The 17,655-nt window shown below is 42.5% G+C and overlaps 1 protein-coding gene across 6 annotated transcripts in view; it reads right to left on the bottom strand.

Annotated features, from left to right (window-relative positions):
* arhgef9a (Cdc42 guanine nucleotide exchange factor (GEF) 9a) overlaps positions 1-17,655 on the bottom strand; it is a 116,449-nt gene that overhangs the window by 38,487 nt on the left and 60,307 nt on the right. For 5 of the 6 annotated variants that reach the window (XM_066714689.1, XM_066714688.1, XM_066714692.1 and 2 more), the window contains 2 exons: positions 1,619-1,798; positions 1,035-1,124 (listed from right to left, as the gene is read on the bottom strand). In XM_066714689.1, the coding sequence (XP_066570786.1) occupies positions 1,035-1,124; positions 1,619-1,798 (270 nt within the window). The remainder of the gene's footprint in view (positions 1-1,034; positions 1,125-1,618; positions 1,799-17,655) is intronic. The other variant, XM_066714690.1, reaches the window with a different exon arrangement.

Below are 17,655 nucleotides of genomic sequence, written 5' to 3' on the forward strand. Positions count from 1 at the left end.
ACAATTTCAATTACAAGTCGATGGCTCTAGCTGATGATACTGTATGTGCATCCTATTATCACTATACTATATTAGATTGGATTTGGGAAATATAATAAATATATCCTGTTTAATCGATTCTTTAAGAACATAATTCCCTTTGAAGTCAAGACTACAGAAACGGACTGAGGAGTCAAAGCTCTGTGGGTCTGACCCGGGAACAAACCCAAACACAGCGTCCACATTTCCAACATTGTCACTGTTTTGGGAGGCTGTATTCCAGGTATGTTGCCATTTGTGAAGACAGCAGCTCAGATTGAAAGCAAAGCATTCCAACATTAAACAGGTTTAAAGTTCAGATCACTCTACTACACAAAATAGGCACACACACAGAGCCACAGGGAATATCTGCACGTTAAATGGGGTTCACTTCGAAACAGGAAGTGTGTGAAGGATGGGATGGTATGAGAAATAAAGCTAAAGTTCCTGTTACAGATAACATTTTGTCTTGCCTTTGCTCTAAGCAGGAGATCTCTCTCTGCCACTGGACTGATTTTAGACCATATTTCTGTCAATACCTGACACATTTGTCTTTCAAGTGATCTCAGAAGTAACTGAAGGAGGGAGATGCACAGCACGCATTAGGATCCTGCGTCAGGAAACGGACAAGAAGGCTTCTCCGCTTTTTGCTCGGCTATTCTTGTCAGAAGTGCAGCAAAGGGCTGAGGATCAGAACATACTGTTCATTAGTGTTCAATTCGCTGGCCAGGTCTCTCAAAACACTGATCTTGAGCTGAGTGGCTCAAACAACAAAGCTGGTCTTCTTGAAGAGACATGACCCAGCTTTTAATGAGATATAATGGAGTATAAGCTAATTAAAAATGTCTAACGCTACACTCTGGGTATTGATTTTCCTCAGAAATATATTTCTGTGTTTGTTGATCTGTGCACAGGATGACGCTTATGGGAAAATAGGATGTGCTGGGATGCGTGTGAGGACAGTCGTTTGGACGGACTTAGGAGGGACTTAATGACTTAATGGCTCAATAACGCACCTTGGAAGTTGTGTTTTGGAACCGCGGAGCTGCTATAGGGTTGATATAGAAAACCTGTTTTGTTTGGGGATGTGGAGGGTGGGGTTCAACCTTGAAAAGAACAACAAAAACACACTTTGGTTCAACGCTCGGCCGTGAACGATGGGTTGTGTTTCTCAATGGAGATGGAGTGGTGATCAGCCTTACACGGCATTGGAGAAAAACAAACCAATAACGAGAACAAGTCATGTTAATACGGCCAAGATTAATTCCCATAATAGATTTTCCTTCTTTATTTTTTAAAACCGTAAGTAATGGCACCTGAAATCCACTGGGTTCACAGCCCTCCCCCATAGCATACCCAAACGAGCATAACAGGAAATAAAGGTGAAAACCCTCCCCTTGTCTTTAAAAACCTGACACACACACCCTTCCCACCCCAACAAGCACACAACCTAAAAAACAACTGAAAGCAGTCAAAGGCATTCCCATGCTATGGCGATGCAGTGTGGAGGTGATCGATGGCATTGGGAACCAGTGGGCGCAGTCTGAATAAGCGGAGGAAGGGATGGGTGAGGATGGAGAGGTGGCTGGGCCACACTTACCCTCACAAAGCTTGCGGGGAACCAGCCTTCCTCGTCGTCAATCTGTCCCCACCACCAATCCTTATTGGAAGCATCCAGGACTTTGATGACATCACCAGCCTTAAATGCCAGCTCCCGGTCGGCCATGGTGACGTGATCCCATACTGCCTCAGCACTGACGATTGAACCACCGCTGATCAACTGCACAGGGGAGGAGAGGAGAGAAGGGACCCGTGAGATTCCCCAAAGACAACCCGGCCGCATCCTCTCTGGCCCGTCCTTCGGTCTCTCCCAGACACTCCGCCGTGACGCAAGGTTAAAACGGAAATGCGGGAAGTACAGTGGCAGGGACACAGCTCCGGGGTTTCACACACCTGGACAGACACCGGCGTCACAATACCATACGGGAGACAGAAGGCTATTGCTTAAAGAAAAAAGGACAGACGACGGGACCGCACCCAGTGCTTGACCTGCGCGACTAAGTGATGGGTTTTTTTATGAACAGGTCAAGGCGGCTGCGATAGAGGAGGAGGAGGAGGAGAGGAAATCACGCGTGTCCACAGTGCGGTTTGTATGTGCATCACACAACACACGTGCTCAACTCCACAGACACTGCTGGTCATTTCTGGGATATTTTGAACTGGATGTCAAATTTCCATTATTTTACTTCAGTTTTATTGATTTATATATTAGCAGGATGTGTTGGAAAAAAAACTCAGGAATTAAGACAATCGTGCACCTTTTATTGTTTCTATAATTTTGCTGTTTTGGAATCCAGATTGGTCAAGAATTGATTCCCAAAATAGAACCTTCCAGAACACCATCCAAAAAAAACAACACAAAGAAAAGTGTGTATATATACTTTTTTTTGATGGTATTCTATTAACACACAAAAAAGGTTAACAAATCCTCAGTGCAATAGAAAATGCTTCATATTATAATGGAGGATGACCTTTATGGCAACATACAGTGCAAACATACATCTACAAGGTGAACATCCACATCTTCTTGTGTAATTCATAGACGACAACAGTAAATGCATTCAAATTCAGTTACTTCAGTGTTAAGGTACAAAGTTTAAGGCATGATTTAGAATTAAAATGTTATATTGTATATTTTTGACATTTCCACAGTCCTCAAGGCAAACAATTAAACAATGATCAATTTGCACATAACTAAAGAGAGAGGGGATGCTGAAATCCCCTGCTAAATATAAATCAAAAGAACTCAAGATAAGGGTAAAAAGAAATGGACAATTTGCAAGCGAACATATTCCACCAATGTTGGTAAATCAATTACAGAGCGGTAAAATTTACTGAGCAATATCATCAGCTGAGGGATACTAGTCATATTATATTTGCTAATCGAAGGTAACAAATAATTAAGGCACAATATTTAAGACCCCAACAAATCTGCTTTCCAGAATAATCCTCTCTGTTCCAGAATGGACTACAAAAATGGATCCCTCAAAACAAGCAAAGGGGAATATGCTTTAAGTAATACAATTCTTTCTTCACAATAAGTTGCTTCAGTGCACAAACCTAAGGGTCCCCACTCTTTACAGCATGTACACAGGGGTAATTAAAGCAAAATAAAATCTTTTAAACCTCAATTCAATATTTTTAGTGTCTTTATTTGCAAATAAGTGGAATCGCTGAAGCGCTGCTACGATGCCTGTTGCACAACAGAAGGTGAATTTTATATCTACCCCAGAGAGGATGGCCTAAAGTAGACATCCTTCTTGTATATTGTTTTTTCAGTATAAAGTTGAGACCGCCCGCCGAGCAGAGGTTTCTTTTGTCTCGAACTCGAAGAAACAACCGGGTCATTGCAATGGCAACTGATGTTTGCTTTTTATTTTCCTCCCCTTCATATGTTCTTGAAATTAGCCCAGCTCCTCGAATCGTCCACCTCCTTCACCCTCAACGCACAATTCTCTGCAGATTTCACTTCATGACTTGCATCCATCACGAGAGAGAGAGAGAGAGAGAGAGAGAGAGAGAGAGAGAGAGAGAGAGAGAATGGATGGTTGACAGCGGATTACAGCCGCTGTCCAATTCCCGGATTAGCTCGGGGATCCCGGTCAGTGGATTATGGTCAAGTATTGAGCTCAGGAAGACGCAGATCAGATGGGGTCGATCTCGGTGGGACCAGGAGGCGTCTCAGTAAACGGGGGCAGCTTGTCTGTTAAGGCATTCATTGTGTTAGTTTCTGTTAAAGGGCTTATAACAACACAAATTGCAAAAAATGAACACAAATGGACCCACAAGGAACCGGTCATGCAGCCGTGATCCGAGACCTTCCATTCATTAAAGCCATCATGGCCGCCAACCGTCAATCCCCACAGTCCACTTTGTACCAGTGTTATGGGGTTTTTGTGAGTTATTTCAATTTGCCAATCAGGTACCATATCTGGTTTGTTTCTGAAAACAAAAAACCCATTTAAAACTGCATTATCCCACGAGCGCACAACTATTCCATGCAAGAAACCTGTCTCTCCCGCCACGTGACTCGGGCTGCTCCACGCGGTGAGAGAAAGCCACACTCCTTGCTGTCAAACTAGAACGGTTAATCATTCGCGCTCCTGCAGCCTCCCGCGATAATTGCACTGCAGATAAAGTTCATAGCCGTACTTATTTTAATTGGCAAGGATGAGTGAATGATAATTATTTTAGCTCGCAGATGTAAATCTCAATATGTTAAACATTCGGGATATCAAACCAATGTTCTGTTAAATGCAATGAGTTTCTCTTTTTGTTGCCTGCTTAGAAATGCATGAGAGAACGGATCTCTGGCAGCGTGGCGAAATTAAGACTGCCTCGGAGAGAGAAGTGATTTACAACCCAATCATCCCCGAGCTGCATTCAAACGCAACAAAGACAACACCCCCCGCTGACTTGTTGATTACTGTAAACTATATCCATGCAAGGTTAGTCAGTCGCATTCTGTACGGGGTCACCTAAAATCAAAGCACCAAAATAGGAAGGGAATTGCTGTCGTACAATAATGCCGTCTACATTTCGGCTCGTATTCCTCAGCAATGCTGGAAGTAAATGGGTTCAAAGTGCAAAGAGGATCCCGGTCTATCATCACTGCGTGCATGAAACAGTCCCATAATTCCCTCTCCGTGATTGTTAACGATACGCGAACACCGCAGCGTTGGTGTTTATCGAGTGAAGAGGTGAACGGACTCACAGTGGGAAAAAGATTGCAGTCTGTGTCATCATGTGTGGCTACAGCTCGTTGTACCAGGCCTCTCACGTGTGTTTTCATTTTTCACCGCCTGAGAAGCAAATTGGTACGTTAAGGTTTCTCTCCCACCCTACACCCTTAAGGTGTTCCTCTGTATTCAGTGCCAAAGAACGTCTTTAAGTCTACTGTCTGTCATTACAAGAAGCAGCCAAAACCTGCGTCTCCAGCCCAAGGCTTTATAGGACACCCTTAAACCATCAATTCACAAAGACAGAGAAATGTACCTCTGATCAATTAGTCAGGTATATGAGTGGATTCAGTCATTTAGAGATTTTGTAGAGCAAAGATCTGATAATCCTTCTGAGTGGCCTCCCTAAAATCTGAATGGTAAATCCAAGCTGGTCCAAACACCAACACCATGGGGAGCAGGGGACTGGGTCCTGTTTGTCCAGGTCTTCATCCTCTGCATCTCCAATCCAATACGATCTGTCTGACTCATCAGGCTGTCCGTTCAGATGGAATTATTTTGAGATCATGGCTGAGACAAATCTCCCTCATATCGACACGCATCTGTTTAACTTTGTAGCCAGCACACATTTGAAGCTAATCAGATAATTGTATAAGCTAATTTACCGAAAAACTCAGTAGGCTGTGCGTAGCTTTTTCTTTTCTGTAGTACTGAAATGCAATTCTGAATCAGTTAACATGCTAAGCCCCCTGGTATTCTGAATAAAAAGCAGATGCGTAGGTAGGTAGTTTTCCTCTCTCTCTCTCTTTCAGCCTCTCTCTCTCTCTCACAACCCCCCCCCTCTCTCTCTCTCTCTCTCTCTAATCAGCTCCCTCTACTGATAATTTTCATCAAGACCCTGTAATACTTCTAGAAACACCCACACAGAATGACGCCATTTCTATTTAAGGTGTTTTTCTTGTTTAGTTGAATCTCAGATGTTCGGTCAGTTTTCCTTTGCTGACAGCAGATAAAAATAGACAGTCCTGCATATTATCAATATCACTGGTTAAAAACAAATAAAACTGGACACACTTCACTTACAAATGTTGGCACCATTTACACATTCAAATCCGGTGGCAGTATTGATATACAAGATTGCAGATAAACCGGTTATGTGGCTCATTAGGAGTTAATGAGTTGACAGACGCTGGAATAAATTCAGTTCATGCTGCGCACTAATTCCCCAAAGGAAAGAGGCTAATTTAAAAATTAAAAAACTGTTTTACCTTGCAAAGCTTTAATTGCAAGCATGGAAATGCAATCAGTCATTTTCCTGTTCCTGTAAGCAAATGATCTCCAGCAACAGCCGTACACTGTAATTGATAGATTGGGAGATAGGACAGGTAGATGGATGGCTAGTTAGCAACCCTTTGTCTCGATAGTCCAGTTATCATGCTTAGTGGAGCAAGCTGAACTAAATACAGGGTTTAAAGGTAAAATCTTTTTCTAAACAAGGAGACAGCAGACCTCAGACCTGTCCGTTGCCATTGACCTAGAAGGGTGTGTGCACCGAGGAACTAATCCATATTTTTACTTTCTCCTTCTGTGTAATTCTTCCGTTACAGAAATTAAAATTGAAGGCAACAACAACGTTAAATGCTTTCTGGGTAGTGACTGAAATATAGAAGTATTTTGTAGAGTACAATTAAAAATGCCAATCACTTGAGGAGGAAACAGATGCTCCTTTACATGGAATCAAATTGGATTTTATAGAAATCACTTGAAAAGATATGGCTGAGAAGCTTCCTGATGATATTCGCCCCTTATAGCTTTAACCAAAGCCAGAAACATCTTAAAATCCAAATATAAAATTACATTTATAGCTGGACTTTCATATTTAATTGGTATCTGAATCAAACTAAACAAAACTCAGCTATAAATCATTCAGGATCAATATTAAGTTAATCCAGAGATTAAACCTCCATTGTGACCCAGGCTCCAACTAATACATACAAGATATAACACACGTGTGTTTAAAAACAAACACTGCTTGTGGATTACAGTTACTTCAAAAGTAAGGTTGTATTTTTAGTTTCTGTTTTTATTGTAGCGGTTGCCATAACACTCTGCAGTCACCGTTGTATGATCTTTATCTTGTTTCTTGACAAGGCAGTTTTTGGCACCGTGCCGTGGGATGCACAACGGCAAGGAAAGGAAGGCGAGTTGCCACTGGAGTTGGCAGAAGCAGCCCAGAATAACATAAAGAAGTTCCCAAAAGGACACCCCGCTCCAGAAATAGAAACCCACGGGGCACCTGCTTTTCACAGGGTATCTTTATTCATAAGCAACACAAATTAAACCCGTTTCGCAGGCGTCTCCACATGTGCAGCTCCACAAACATGACTGGGGCGAGGCTTCGTATCGTCTGGGAACGGGGTTACTGCGCCATTTAATAATAGTAATTAAACAAAAAACATTTTAATAAAAAAAATACTGCATGGTCATCGTACATTTAATTAAATGTGCCCCCAATTTGTTGGTGCAAGATTATTCATCGTCTTGTTCTGCAGAATAGAATTCAAACTCAACCTTATCAAAACTCCCTTATCTGTGGTAAATCATAAAAGGAAATTGGAAAATAAAAGGGTACCAGTCACAGCACTAATATTCTGGCCACAGCCCTGCTTTCTGAATTCCTACATCACGTACTAATACTTCAGATTTGGGCTTATCAATCATTCATATCATACTTTTAATAGCTCAATTGAAGGATTAACATTGGGTAGTTAAATATAAATTAGGATAAACCTAAAGCAACATTCATTGCTGTTTTTCCCCCTTGACATGTGCCCTGCATACATCAAAAGGGTAAAGAAGGCTGAGATTTTGGACGACTGCCACACAGATGCATCATAACGAGGGGGGCACCATGTGACACCAGTATTAATTAGGACTTCCTCCGAGACTACAGTCTTCAGAACTGCGCCTGCCCCATTTCTGCTTTCCAAACCAAAGACACACAGAATTAGTGAGTGAAATCTTTAATAGTGGCCCAGATATGTCCGAGGTCTGCTGCTGCATTACGCCGGGCCTCATGTGGATTCGTGCGCCTGCTGAATATATAAAGTAACCTACAAATACATAAAAGTGTTCCTGCAGAGGCAATGGGGAAAGTCTACCGTTCTGATTTGAGGCGTAAAACTGAGAGGACAACTGGCTGCTACAGTTTGGTCAAAATAAAAATACAATAACTGGACGAGTATAAAAGACACTCAGTTGGGCTTCGGATGAGCTGGTAGTCTGGAAACTACAAAAATTGAAAAGGAAGGAGAGCCACACACACGGACAGTGGAAATCTACTTCTCCAGCTGGCACAAACATCAGCATCGGAGAGTCACGAGACGGCACAGTGCAGCACGCCGGCCTCTGCACAGAAATAGCCGGGATCTGAAGTGGTTTGATTAACGTGGCTGCGGACGGCTCGCCCCAGGGGCTGGCATCCCGATCGTCAGGGACTCTGTGCGGCTGCACGCCACCGCTGCACCGCAGAGCGAATCCACGACTCCAGCCACAGCACGCAGTGTGTGCAGCCCGACGCACTCCTCACAGACACAGCACTGACATGTCCCATCTCGTCACTAAACACAACAAACACCCCTCACTTCATGCACGGGTACCTAAGGTATGCTCAGCTGTGCTGTGAGTGGAACAATACCTTCCCCCTTCCCTTCATAATGACTCTTGCGTGCATCTCCCCAAAGTCGCGCACACATCTCATCAAAACATTCTCCAGTTCTGCTCTTGTGTAATGCACATTTTATTTTGTACACCTTTCTAGTGTTTTGGCACAAAAAGACACATCGCCTGACCCTTGCATTGTCAGAACCAAGACCTACGTGTAAGATGCATGTCTACGCATGTCTAATCCTTCAATACTGCAACTCAGAGAGTGGTGGGTTTGCTGCAGAATGGTAAGATTGTTCCAGAATGGCTAGTGACGCTATATTACCAACAGTGCGGCGACAAGCCCTCCACTCAGCCGCACTCAGAGGCAATGAGATGTGCAGAGCTCCGTTTCTATCAAGGGTACCTACATTACAATGCAACATTAACTGCAACAGCCAGTAAGGAATAGAAACATTATTCCTCCAGCTACCTATGAAAAGGACCATGGTGTGCTTCAGGCCCACAGCCTATTAAATACACCGCACTGCCCCCACACTTTGGGGAAATATTGTGTACATGTGCATTTCAAATCAATTAATTCTTGTTTTTCTAATAAGGAACAACTAAATATTGTTCCATGGGCTTTTTCTCCTGGACTATTTGCTCTACCCAGGGGCGATTGCCCAGCCGAGGTTGTGTAATTACATGGTTACATGGTCGCGTCCTGTAATTTAAAGTGCAAATTGTACCTGAGAACTGGACCCAAGCAGTTGTTCGAGACTCTAATTTCACAATTAGTTAACGGTTTTGTCCTTTTTCACCCTTTAGAGGCTGTTACAGGATTTTCTATACAGAGGGAGGGACGGATACATTGATCTCGCACGGCTGAGGGTTGGCAATGCCACTACAGGTAACATTTCAATACTGTACGGAATTGAAAAAGAATCAAGCTAATAAAATAGATCCTCACTCGATATATATATAGGTTTGATATGACAGGTGTCATTTACAGTACAATGACAGCTTACATTAAATGTTACTGTAGATTATGTAAAACCGCAGGGAAGAGCTTGATATTTACAGCAGTTATATAACCATGAAAGCACGCTGTAAAGTTATGGCTTACTTGGACCATCTCTATCTGTTGCTCCTGCAGAATAAATATGAATCATTTGGTATTCAAGTAATAATTTGAGAAAATGGACCAGAGTTCTGTGTCTGTGCGGACATGAGAGATTCAGGCCTCTTTAGGGAATAAACACACAATAAAAACAGAATGTGTGTACCGACACAGCAATATTCTGATTCACAGATGTCAACAAAGTGAATACACAAGAGGGGAAATGAACAAGTGTGCACATATTAAACGATCGACGTTCTATTGCAACAGTATGCCTTTAATATGCTTATATGTGAATAACACTGTTTTTGCATTTCTCCACAGCTAGAACATCTTTGCACAGTCACAGATATTTTCAACAGACAAGTATTTCTCTTGTCTTGAGTAAGAAGTATATCCACATTATAAATCTCCTTATAGTTGCCAATTAACATTTGATTTGAATTGAACTATTACTGACCTTTATTACTTAATGATAACCCATGCGAAGTCATCAACGCTGTGGTCTCTGTGCTCTCAGTAAATGAAAGGAGACTGGAAAGCCTTTGTAAATGACTTCCTATACATTCTCGATCAAACTAATATGAAGCGGTGTTGACGTTGGTTTCAACACTCAACATTTCATCTAATCAGCTCCGTATGAATGTGGATTGAGGTGTTTTGTGCTAAAGGTACTTCAGTGGGAAATATAAGAGACTTGCTGTTGCACCATTTCCCAAAATGTGTCCTTTGCATTTGCTGCTTTAGGTAACACAAACACTCATGGTACAGACGTTGTAAAATACTGGGAAAACCTCCTTTAATGCAACATTTGTAGCCAATTGTTCCCTCTTACTAAAAGGGGTATTCTGCTCTATTACACAACCCAACACTGGAGAACGACAATCACAAGAAAGGTTTGTATTTAACATCAGTCTTAAAAAATAATGTAATGGATTTAATAACCAACTGATGCCAACACCATGCACTCTGTTCTCCTTATAACAAATCAAAACACAATTTACAGTCTGTCAGCCTAGCCTTGGACCAAATGTCGGTTGACCTTCGTAATTCAATCTGTACTCAGTTCCTATACATCACACCCCTGGATCTAAAGTGTATACATAGCGTTGTAGTTTTCACACCCTTGCTCTGAAACTGTTATTCTTGGGATTCATTTGGCTCAGTGGTGTGCAACCTGTGCCGCTTATCCACCCAGGAAACGTTGCATCATTTGTTTCCCAGAATCGGAGTCTAATGAGCAAAGACAACAGTGACTTCAATCACGCCACCAAGGAAGACAGCATCGAGACAGGGATGTGTGCGTTTTGTTGACTGCACCTTCTTATCCATCATTGGGGTTGGCAGGCCACATTTCCACGCCTGCTGCCTTTAAGTTCAATAAATCGGGATCTTTACAGATCTCTTCTGCAGAACAGACTCTGAACATAGATCACCAATGAATAAGTACAGTTTAATAACCATAATTAACTAAATCAATCAATGAATAACGGTTTCAAGCGATGGGTGTGAATACTTTCGACTGCGATGGTATGCTACAGTCAGCAAAACTGTGGAAGGAGTGAACTGAACTGTGTGATTGTTAAAATACTAATTAGTGTCCACACTGACTGAAGCACACTAACACTGTGGGAAAACTGAGAACAAAACCCAAGCATGATATCAACAGTAGAATACATACGTAGTTATATAATAAGTGTCACTTCTGTTGTAAAACTAGACCTGGAAAATCAAATGATATTGATATTTACTGATTTGGGACTCAACTGGAATGTGCAGGTCAGTGTGTGCATTCAGCAGACGCTCTGTTCTCTCAGTTTTATTTTATTTTTTACTTGGAAATCTATCCCTGAGATCAAGGCTGCTGCACTGCTCGTAGCATGGCTCTCTAATGAGCGTGACATTTCCGTAATATTCTGCTGCGCGCACGGCCACCATGCCTCCTAATCCACATTCTCACATCATTCACATTTCTTTCTCGCAAGTCGCTTCACAGCTCAGTCAGTGAATAGGTCAAAGAGATTAAGGAAAGTTGCATAATCGCGGTCGTTTTGACACTGTATGTGCGCCTTTCTGTGAGAATTACTGTACCATACAGTTCTGTCCCAGGAAATGCCAGTATATAAGCCGCATAAGCACGGTTCTCTTGTTCTTTTCAAAACTCCTTACCGAAAAACAATATAATTGTAAAAGAGTGTCATATATTTATTCTTCAATACAATAGTTTTAAAATGTAAATCCAATCATTACAACCACACAACGACCAATTTAAACTAGTCTTGGTTTACTTTAAAAATGGATTAACCATTCCAGAATAAAAAATGTTCTGTGTGAGAACTTAGAAATGTGATAAAAAAGCTCAGTTAAATGTCAAATCTGCATTTTTTTTTTTTTGTGCAGCATAATCTAATTTGAGGTTCAGTGATTCATCTGCAAATTTACCAATATAAAAGTAAGCATAACTTTGCACTCTGTAAATTGCAATCAAATAAAAACACATATTGTAGGAATGTTCAAGGATTAAATATCTTTTGAAAACAAGTAGCTATTGAATTTACGCCTGCACGTGAGGGGAATTATGTTGTACGCATATATAGCACACGCCTACTCTGGAATAAATATGCAGCATACTAAATGCCGCAAGCACATTGCTTTGAAAACAGAGAAATTAATTCAGATCTAAACTGAGAGAAGTAACACCAAAATTCATGAAACTACACAAGTTTATATTTTGCTAAATTATTCAACATTTGTTATAAGAAAAGGCTCTCGTACACTTTGGGATGCTGCGCCACAAGAATCTCTCATTTTTGGAAGCCTAAAAAAATCTCCATCCTAACAGCTTTATTCCCAACAAGATGTGCAACAACTCACAGCCAAACAAAGGATTTGTGTACATAAAAATGAAACGCCAGCAAGAACCGTAAATGAGACACTTGCGTATCAGGTCATTTCAAACACACATCTTAAAGAGTGTCTTTTGATTCACACTAAACAGTGGATATGTTCGTATGATTCACCTGCATGAAAGACAACTCCTGGGAAAAAAAAGCCTTTAAAATAAAATGGAAGATCTGCAGGATATTTTACAGTTCGTAAGTACAATACAAAAAAAAAAAAAAAAAAAGAAACTACTTTGTAGTTAGTAAACCCCAAAGCACCTTTCCAGCACTATGTAGTTTGCAAATGCATGAGTACAAATAAGAAAAATAAGATTAAATAATAATAAAGGAAATTTATATATTTACATTTTGGTCATACAAGATACTTGTTGCAGATATATTTTACTGGATCAATACTAATCACCAAATATGATCTGACACTAACAATCAGAAATCCAATCTGTCCCTGAATCCAAACAGTGGATTATATTATACAGGCAATGTCTCGTTTATGAATTAGCTAAATTATTCTGGAGGGAAAAAAATAGGCAATTTTTCAGCATTGCGGTGTTGCCTTTGTCTGGCAAAGGATATTATGTAATATGCTTATGTCCTGAGTCTGAAGGCCAATCAAAGTTGCTCAGCTTCAAAACAGGAGCCGATGCATGTGCCCTTTCACATTTTCTGAACCTCGGCTCTCTACAGACCTCTCTGACACAAGGAACTGATCAAATTATTATTTTGGTTCATTTTCTTTTAATTGTTCAAAATGTGGCAAACATGTAAAGGGAGTATATCCCCCAGACTGGGATTTACTTCCTCTAGCAAATGTACAGAAAATACTCTTATTAAAATCATAAATGCTTCTCCCCATCTTCAATTCATGATTTTACTCAACCCTGTTGTAGATGTTAATAGTCCAGGCACTGCATGACACTGTTGCATCAAACAGCAAAAACAGCAATACATGTGGAAGCATGTGACACGTGTTCAGTTATAGCTTTGATCACTACATTCAGAACACAGCTCGGCACGTTAAGATGCTACAGCTCACTCAGACTAGAACAAGATACAAGAACACACTAAAACCGAGAAAACAACATGGACAATCCCCCCCACACACACGCATGCAGACCAACACACGAGCACTCACACACTCCTTCACACGTATGATGCTAAAAATGAATCCACCTTTGCCTCCTGTTCCAGAAAAGATCATATTTTTAGCTCCACATGCTGCTGCATGTGACAGCACTGCTTCTGGTCATTAAATATTCATGCCTGTGTTTCACTGAGCCAACCTGCGTCTCGCTCTTCCACAGAGACTCGAGCCACGACCAGCCTTGGACCCAGGAGGGCTGGGAATCACTAATAAAAAGCTTGTTTTGTTTCTTAAACACAAACACAGCAGCTGCTGTGGGGGAGATGTCAAGCGCCGGAGGTCGGGGCCGGAGCCCTGTGAGGCTCCTCTTGGGTTTCTGGGAGTGTCAGTGCCGTCCCTCCTACAGAAGCTCTCAGCCTCATTCCAGGAGTGATGGTCCCTCGTTCACGCAAGCCACAGGGATTGGAATGGGGTTATGTAATCTCCCAGGCTTCTCAACACACAGAAGTAAGAAGTGGCGCAACCCATGACCCCAGGGTTCGACTCAAGCCAAGGGGGAAATGCAGAGTGACACGAAGAGCAGCACCTTTGACAGCGGACTTCAGCCAGCACAAGCGAGTGGGGGACACCTGGGATCGAATATGTCCTATACGCATGACGGAGCGTCCACACCTGACTCATCTGCTCACTAGTCACCTCTACCAGAAACGCTGTCTGTACGGATTTCAGGATAAGGTTCTAAAAGTAAAGTGATAAATTGTTACAGAGTCAACCTACAATCATGCCAGATCAATGTACAGTTTATATACATGACTATTTTTGTTTAAAAGAACACTGAAGAGTATTTCCATTATGCATTTCAATGTTTCTCAATATCATCCAGCCTTAGCTTCAACAAATAATTGTGTAACTTATGATCAAGTCCAAGTCCACTGGATCACAGTGAAAGCACATTCTCCTGAAGTTCTCCTCTTTAAACCTGACCGCTGACTGATGAAGTGAAGATTTAGCCCGGCTCTGCTGAGAGGCTGAAGTGTGACGACTGTAGGCAAAAACCACTGAAGTTACATCATTAGCAGTTTAAAACAAAAAGTTTTACAAAATGTGAGGACACCCATATATTTAAATGACGTCCATTTTAAATGAAGAAATTGGGACTATTTTCAGAGGCACTTGCTAAGGAATGTGAACTTGTTACTTTGTATCAGATGATGAAAGATTTAAAAACCAAAGCATTAAAATATTTTTGGAATGTGTAATAGATATATTTATGTAACAAACGTCAAGATCTCCTCCTAGATCTTAAAAATGACACAGACCATGCAATCCTCCCTTTTTAACCAGCTAATGAGGCGATATTACATCACTCTTTCAAGTGCATCTCGTAGCTACTTGATAATTACGTAAAGAAAACCAGCAGACATGTTTAGCACAAAGCCAGCTCATGAGTTTGCCATTACACACTGAACACGCATTTTGCCAACCAGTGGAGCCGCTCAAACCCAACCGCGTCTGGAAGCACAACCCCTCCTCCCGACAGATGACCGACAACAGCAGCTGGACCATCCCGCCGCGGCCTCCGCGCAGTTAAATGGCTCGAACCCGGGCCTGCGCTCCGGGCTGGGCATCAGCGTGCGGCTCGGTGGCGCATCATTACGCGCCCGCATTTCAATCAAAGCCCGGGCTGAGCCTGCACTGTGCGTCTCTCCTCTCACCCCCGCAGTCCCGTGTCCATCTTCCCATCCCTGCACATCCACGCATCCTCAGCCACCATCATGCCGTGCAACGCAAGAAATACCTGCTTCCCACAGACAGCGCGCTGCCTCCTCCATTGCGCACTAGTGTCTGTCCACACAACATGGGGTGAGGAGGAGGAGGAGGAAGAGGAGGAGGAGACAACAACAAGGTATGTGTGTGTGTGCGCTTAAAAGAAAGGACCACAATCTCAGAGAGAGAGAGAGAGAGAGAGAGAGAGAGAGAGAGAGAGAGCGAGCTACACAACAACGACCACCAGCACCTACGCGTTACAGACAAGCGCCAAGAGACAAGACAGCCACAGAGGAGGCGGGGAGGCGGGGAGGGAGGCGATGCTGTACCGGCGTCATTCACAGCCCCTGTGCGGCCACGTCGCGCCGGTGTCCCCCCTCGCACCGGAGCCATTAACGCGAGCCCAGGAAGAGCATGAGCATGACGTTGACCAGCACCAGCACCACGACCACGGCCAGCACCAGCACCGTTTGCACGTCCAAGGTCATGGTGCAGTGCAGGAGGCTGTAATACTCGAGCGGCGGCGCGGGCACCGGGAGGCTGCTGCGGCGGGCGGGTGTCAAGCTAGGCTCGGCGCCACTGTCCATATGATACATCCACCATTATAAGCATCAACCCCCGAAAAGGAAAAAAACAACCATAAGCACAACAGCCTTGCTTTCTGTCTTTTTTTCTTTTTTTTTACAAGCTTTTCTTCTTACTCTTTCTTAGTGAAGCTCATGATTAAAGCTCGCCAACAGAAGCATCATCATCCTCACCATCATCATCCTCATCATCATCAGATTCAGTACCGTTAATGTCTCTTCTAGTCTAAAACCCCGCCGTCCGCCGGTGCTGGAGACGGTGTGGCGTGTGTCGCCGGGGCAGAGACGCACGGAACGGGAACTGATCGCCGGAGCCTCGGTGCGCTACTGACGGCAGCGCGACTGGCTGCGGCTGCCTCTCTCTCTCTCTCTCTCTCTCGGCTAGGGGCGGCCCTTCCTGTATGCTAATGAGATGCCGAGCTGTCAATCAGAGCTGAGGGGGGGTTCTGCTGCCAGTATTGAGTCATCCGGACCAAATTGCAAACCTATTAAGCCATCCAGTGCGCATCTCTAAAGCAGCCTCGGAGCCCAGTGCTTCAGTGATGCATTGGAACTACCTCTCCCTCTCCCTCACACAGACACAGTGATACACACACGCATGCACACACATGGATACACGCTCTCTCACACACCCTGATACACACTCTCCCTATCACAGACACACACAGAGACACATTGATACACACACTCTTACACACACACACACTGATACACACACAGACACACTGATACACACACGCATGCACACACATGGATACACGCTCTCTCACACACCCTGATACACACACACACTGATACACACTCTCCCTATCACAGACACACACAGAGACACATTGATACACAGTCTTACACACACACACACACACTGATACACACACAGACACACTGATACACACACACAGAGACACACTGATACACACACGCATATACACACATGGAGACACGCTCTCTCACACACCCTGATACACACACACACTGATACACACTCTCCCTATCACAGACACACACAGAGACACATTGATACACAGTCTTACACACACACACACACACGCACTAACAGAGGCACACACACATTGATACACACTCTCACACAGAGACACACGTACGCACACACTTACACGCAGAGTAAATAGATAAATGATAAAGAATGATTAAAAACACACGTCCTTGACTCAATATAAAACAATGACTCTTCCTAATACCGTTCCCGCTGGGCAGAGCTATTGAAGCTGTTTTTTCTGTAATAATAATGATAATATTATTATTATTATTATTATTATTATTATTATTATTATTATTATTATTATTATTATTAAGAGCAGTATTAATAGTATACATTTCAGGCCTCATCATCACCAGACAGGCCATGGCAGCAGCCGATGCTTCTGATTTAATTCGCCGGATGTTTCCCACGAGAGGCGTTTGCCGTCTCCCAATGTTTTCATTTCTAATTACACCGTTTTTGCTTTCTATTTATATGATTATTGTTAGTGTGTCGATTAATAATATAATTATTACTATCATTGGTGTCTCTGCTGCCAAGAGAAAATAATCAACAAAATCTATTCTTCCCTTAAAAACATCTTTGCTCAAATTGAAATGAACAATATCCTGACTTTGAACTTCCTCTTGTCTTGCATGGTGCAAATAATGCAGATATTACTTCTCAGTTTGCTTGAACTCATATTTATATACATGCTTGCTATTTATGCATATTGTATTGAAATGATATACCTCTTTAATGTAGTGGATCTTTTGCTTACCATATTATTATTATTATTATTATTACAATGAC

The sequence above is a fragment of the Amia ocellicauda genome, chromosome 10, assembly GCF_036373705.1.
Source record: "Amia ocellicauda isolate fAmiCal2 chromosome 10, fAmiCal2.hap1, whole genome shotgun sequence".
Lineage (NCBI taxonomy): Eukaryota > Metazoa > Chordata > Actinopteri > Amiiformes > Amiidae > Amia > Amia ocellicauda.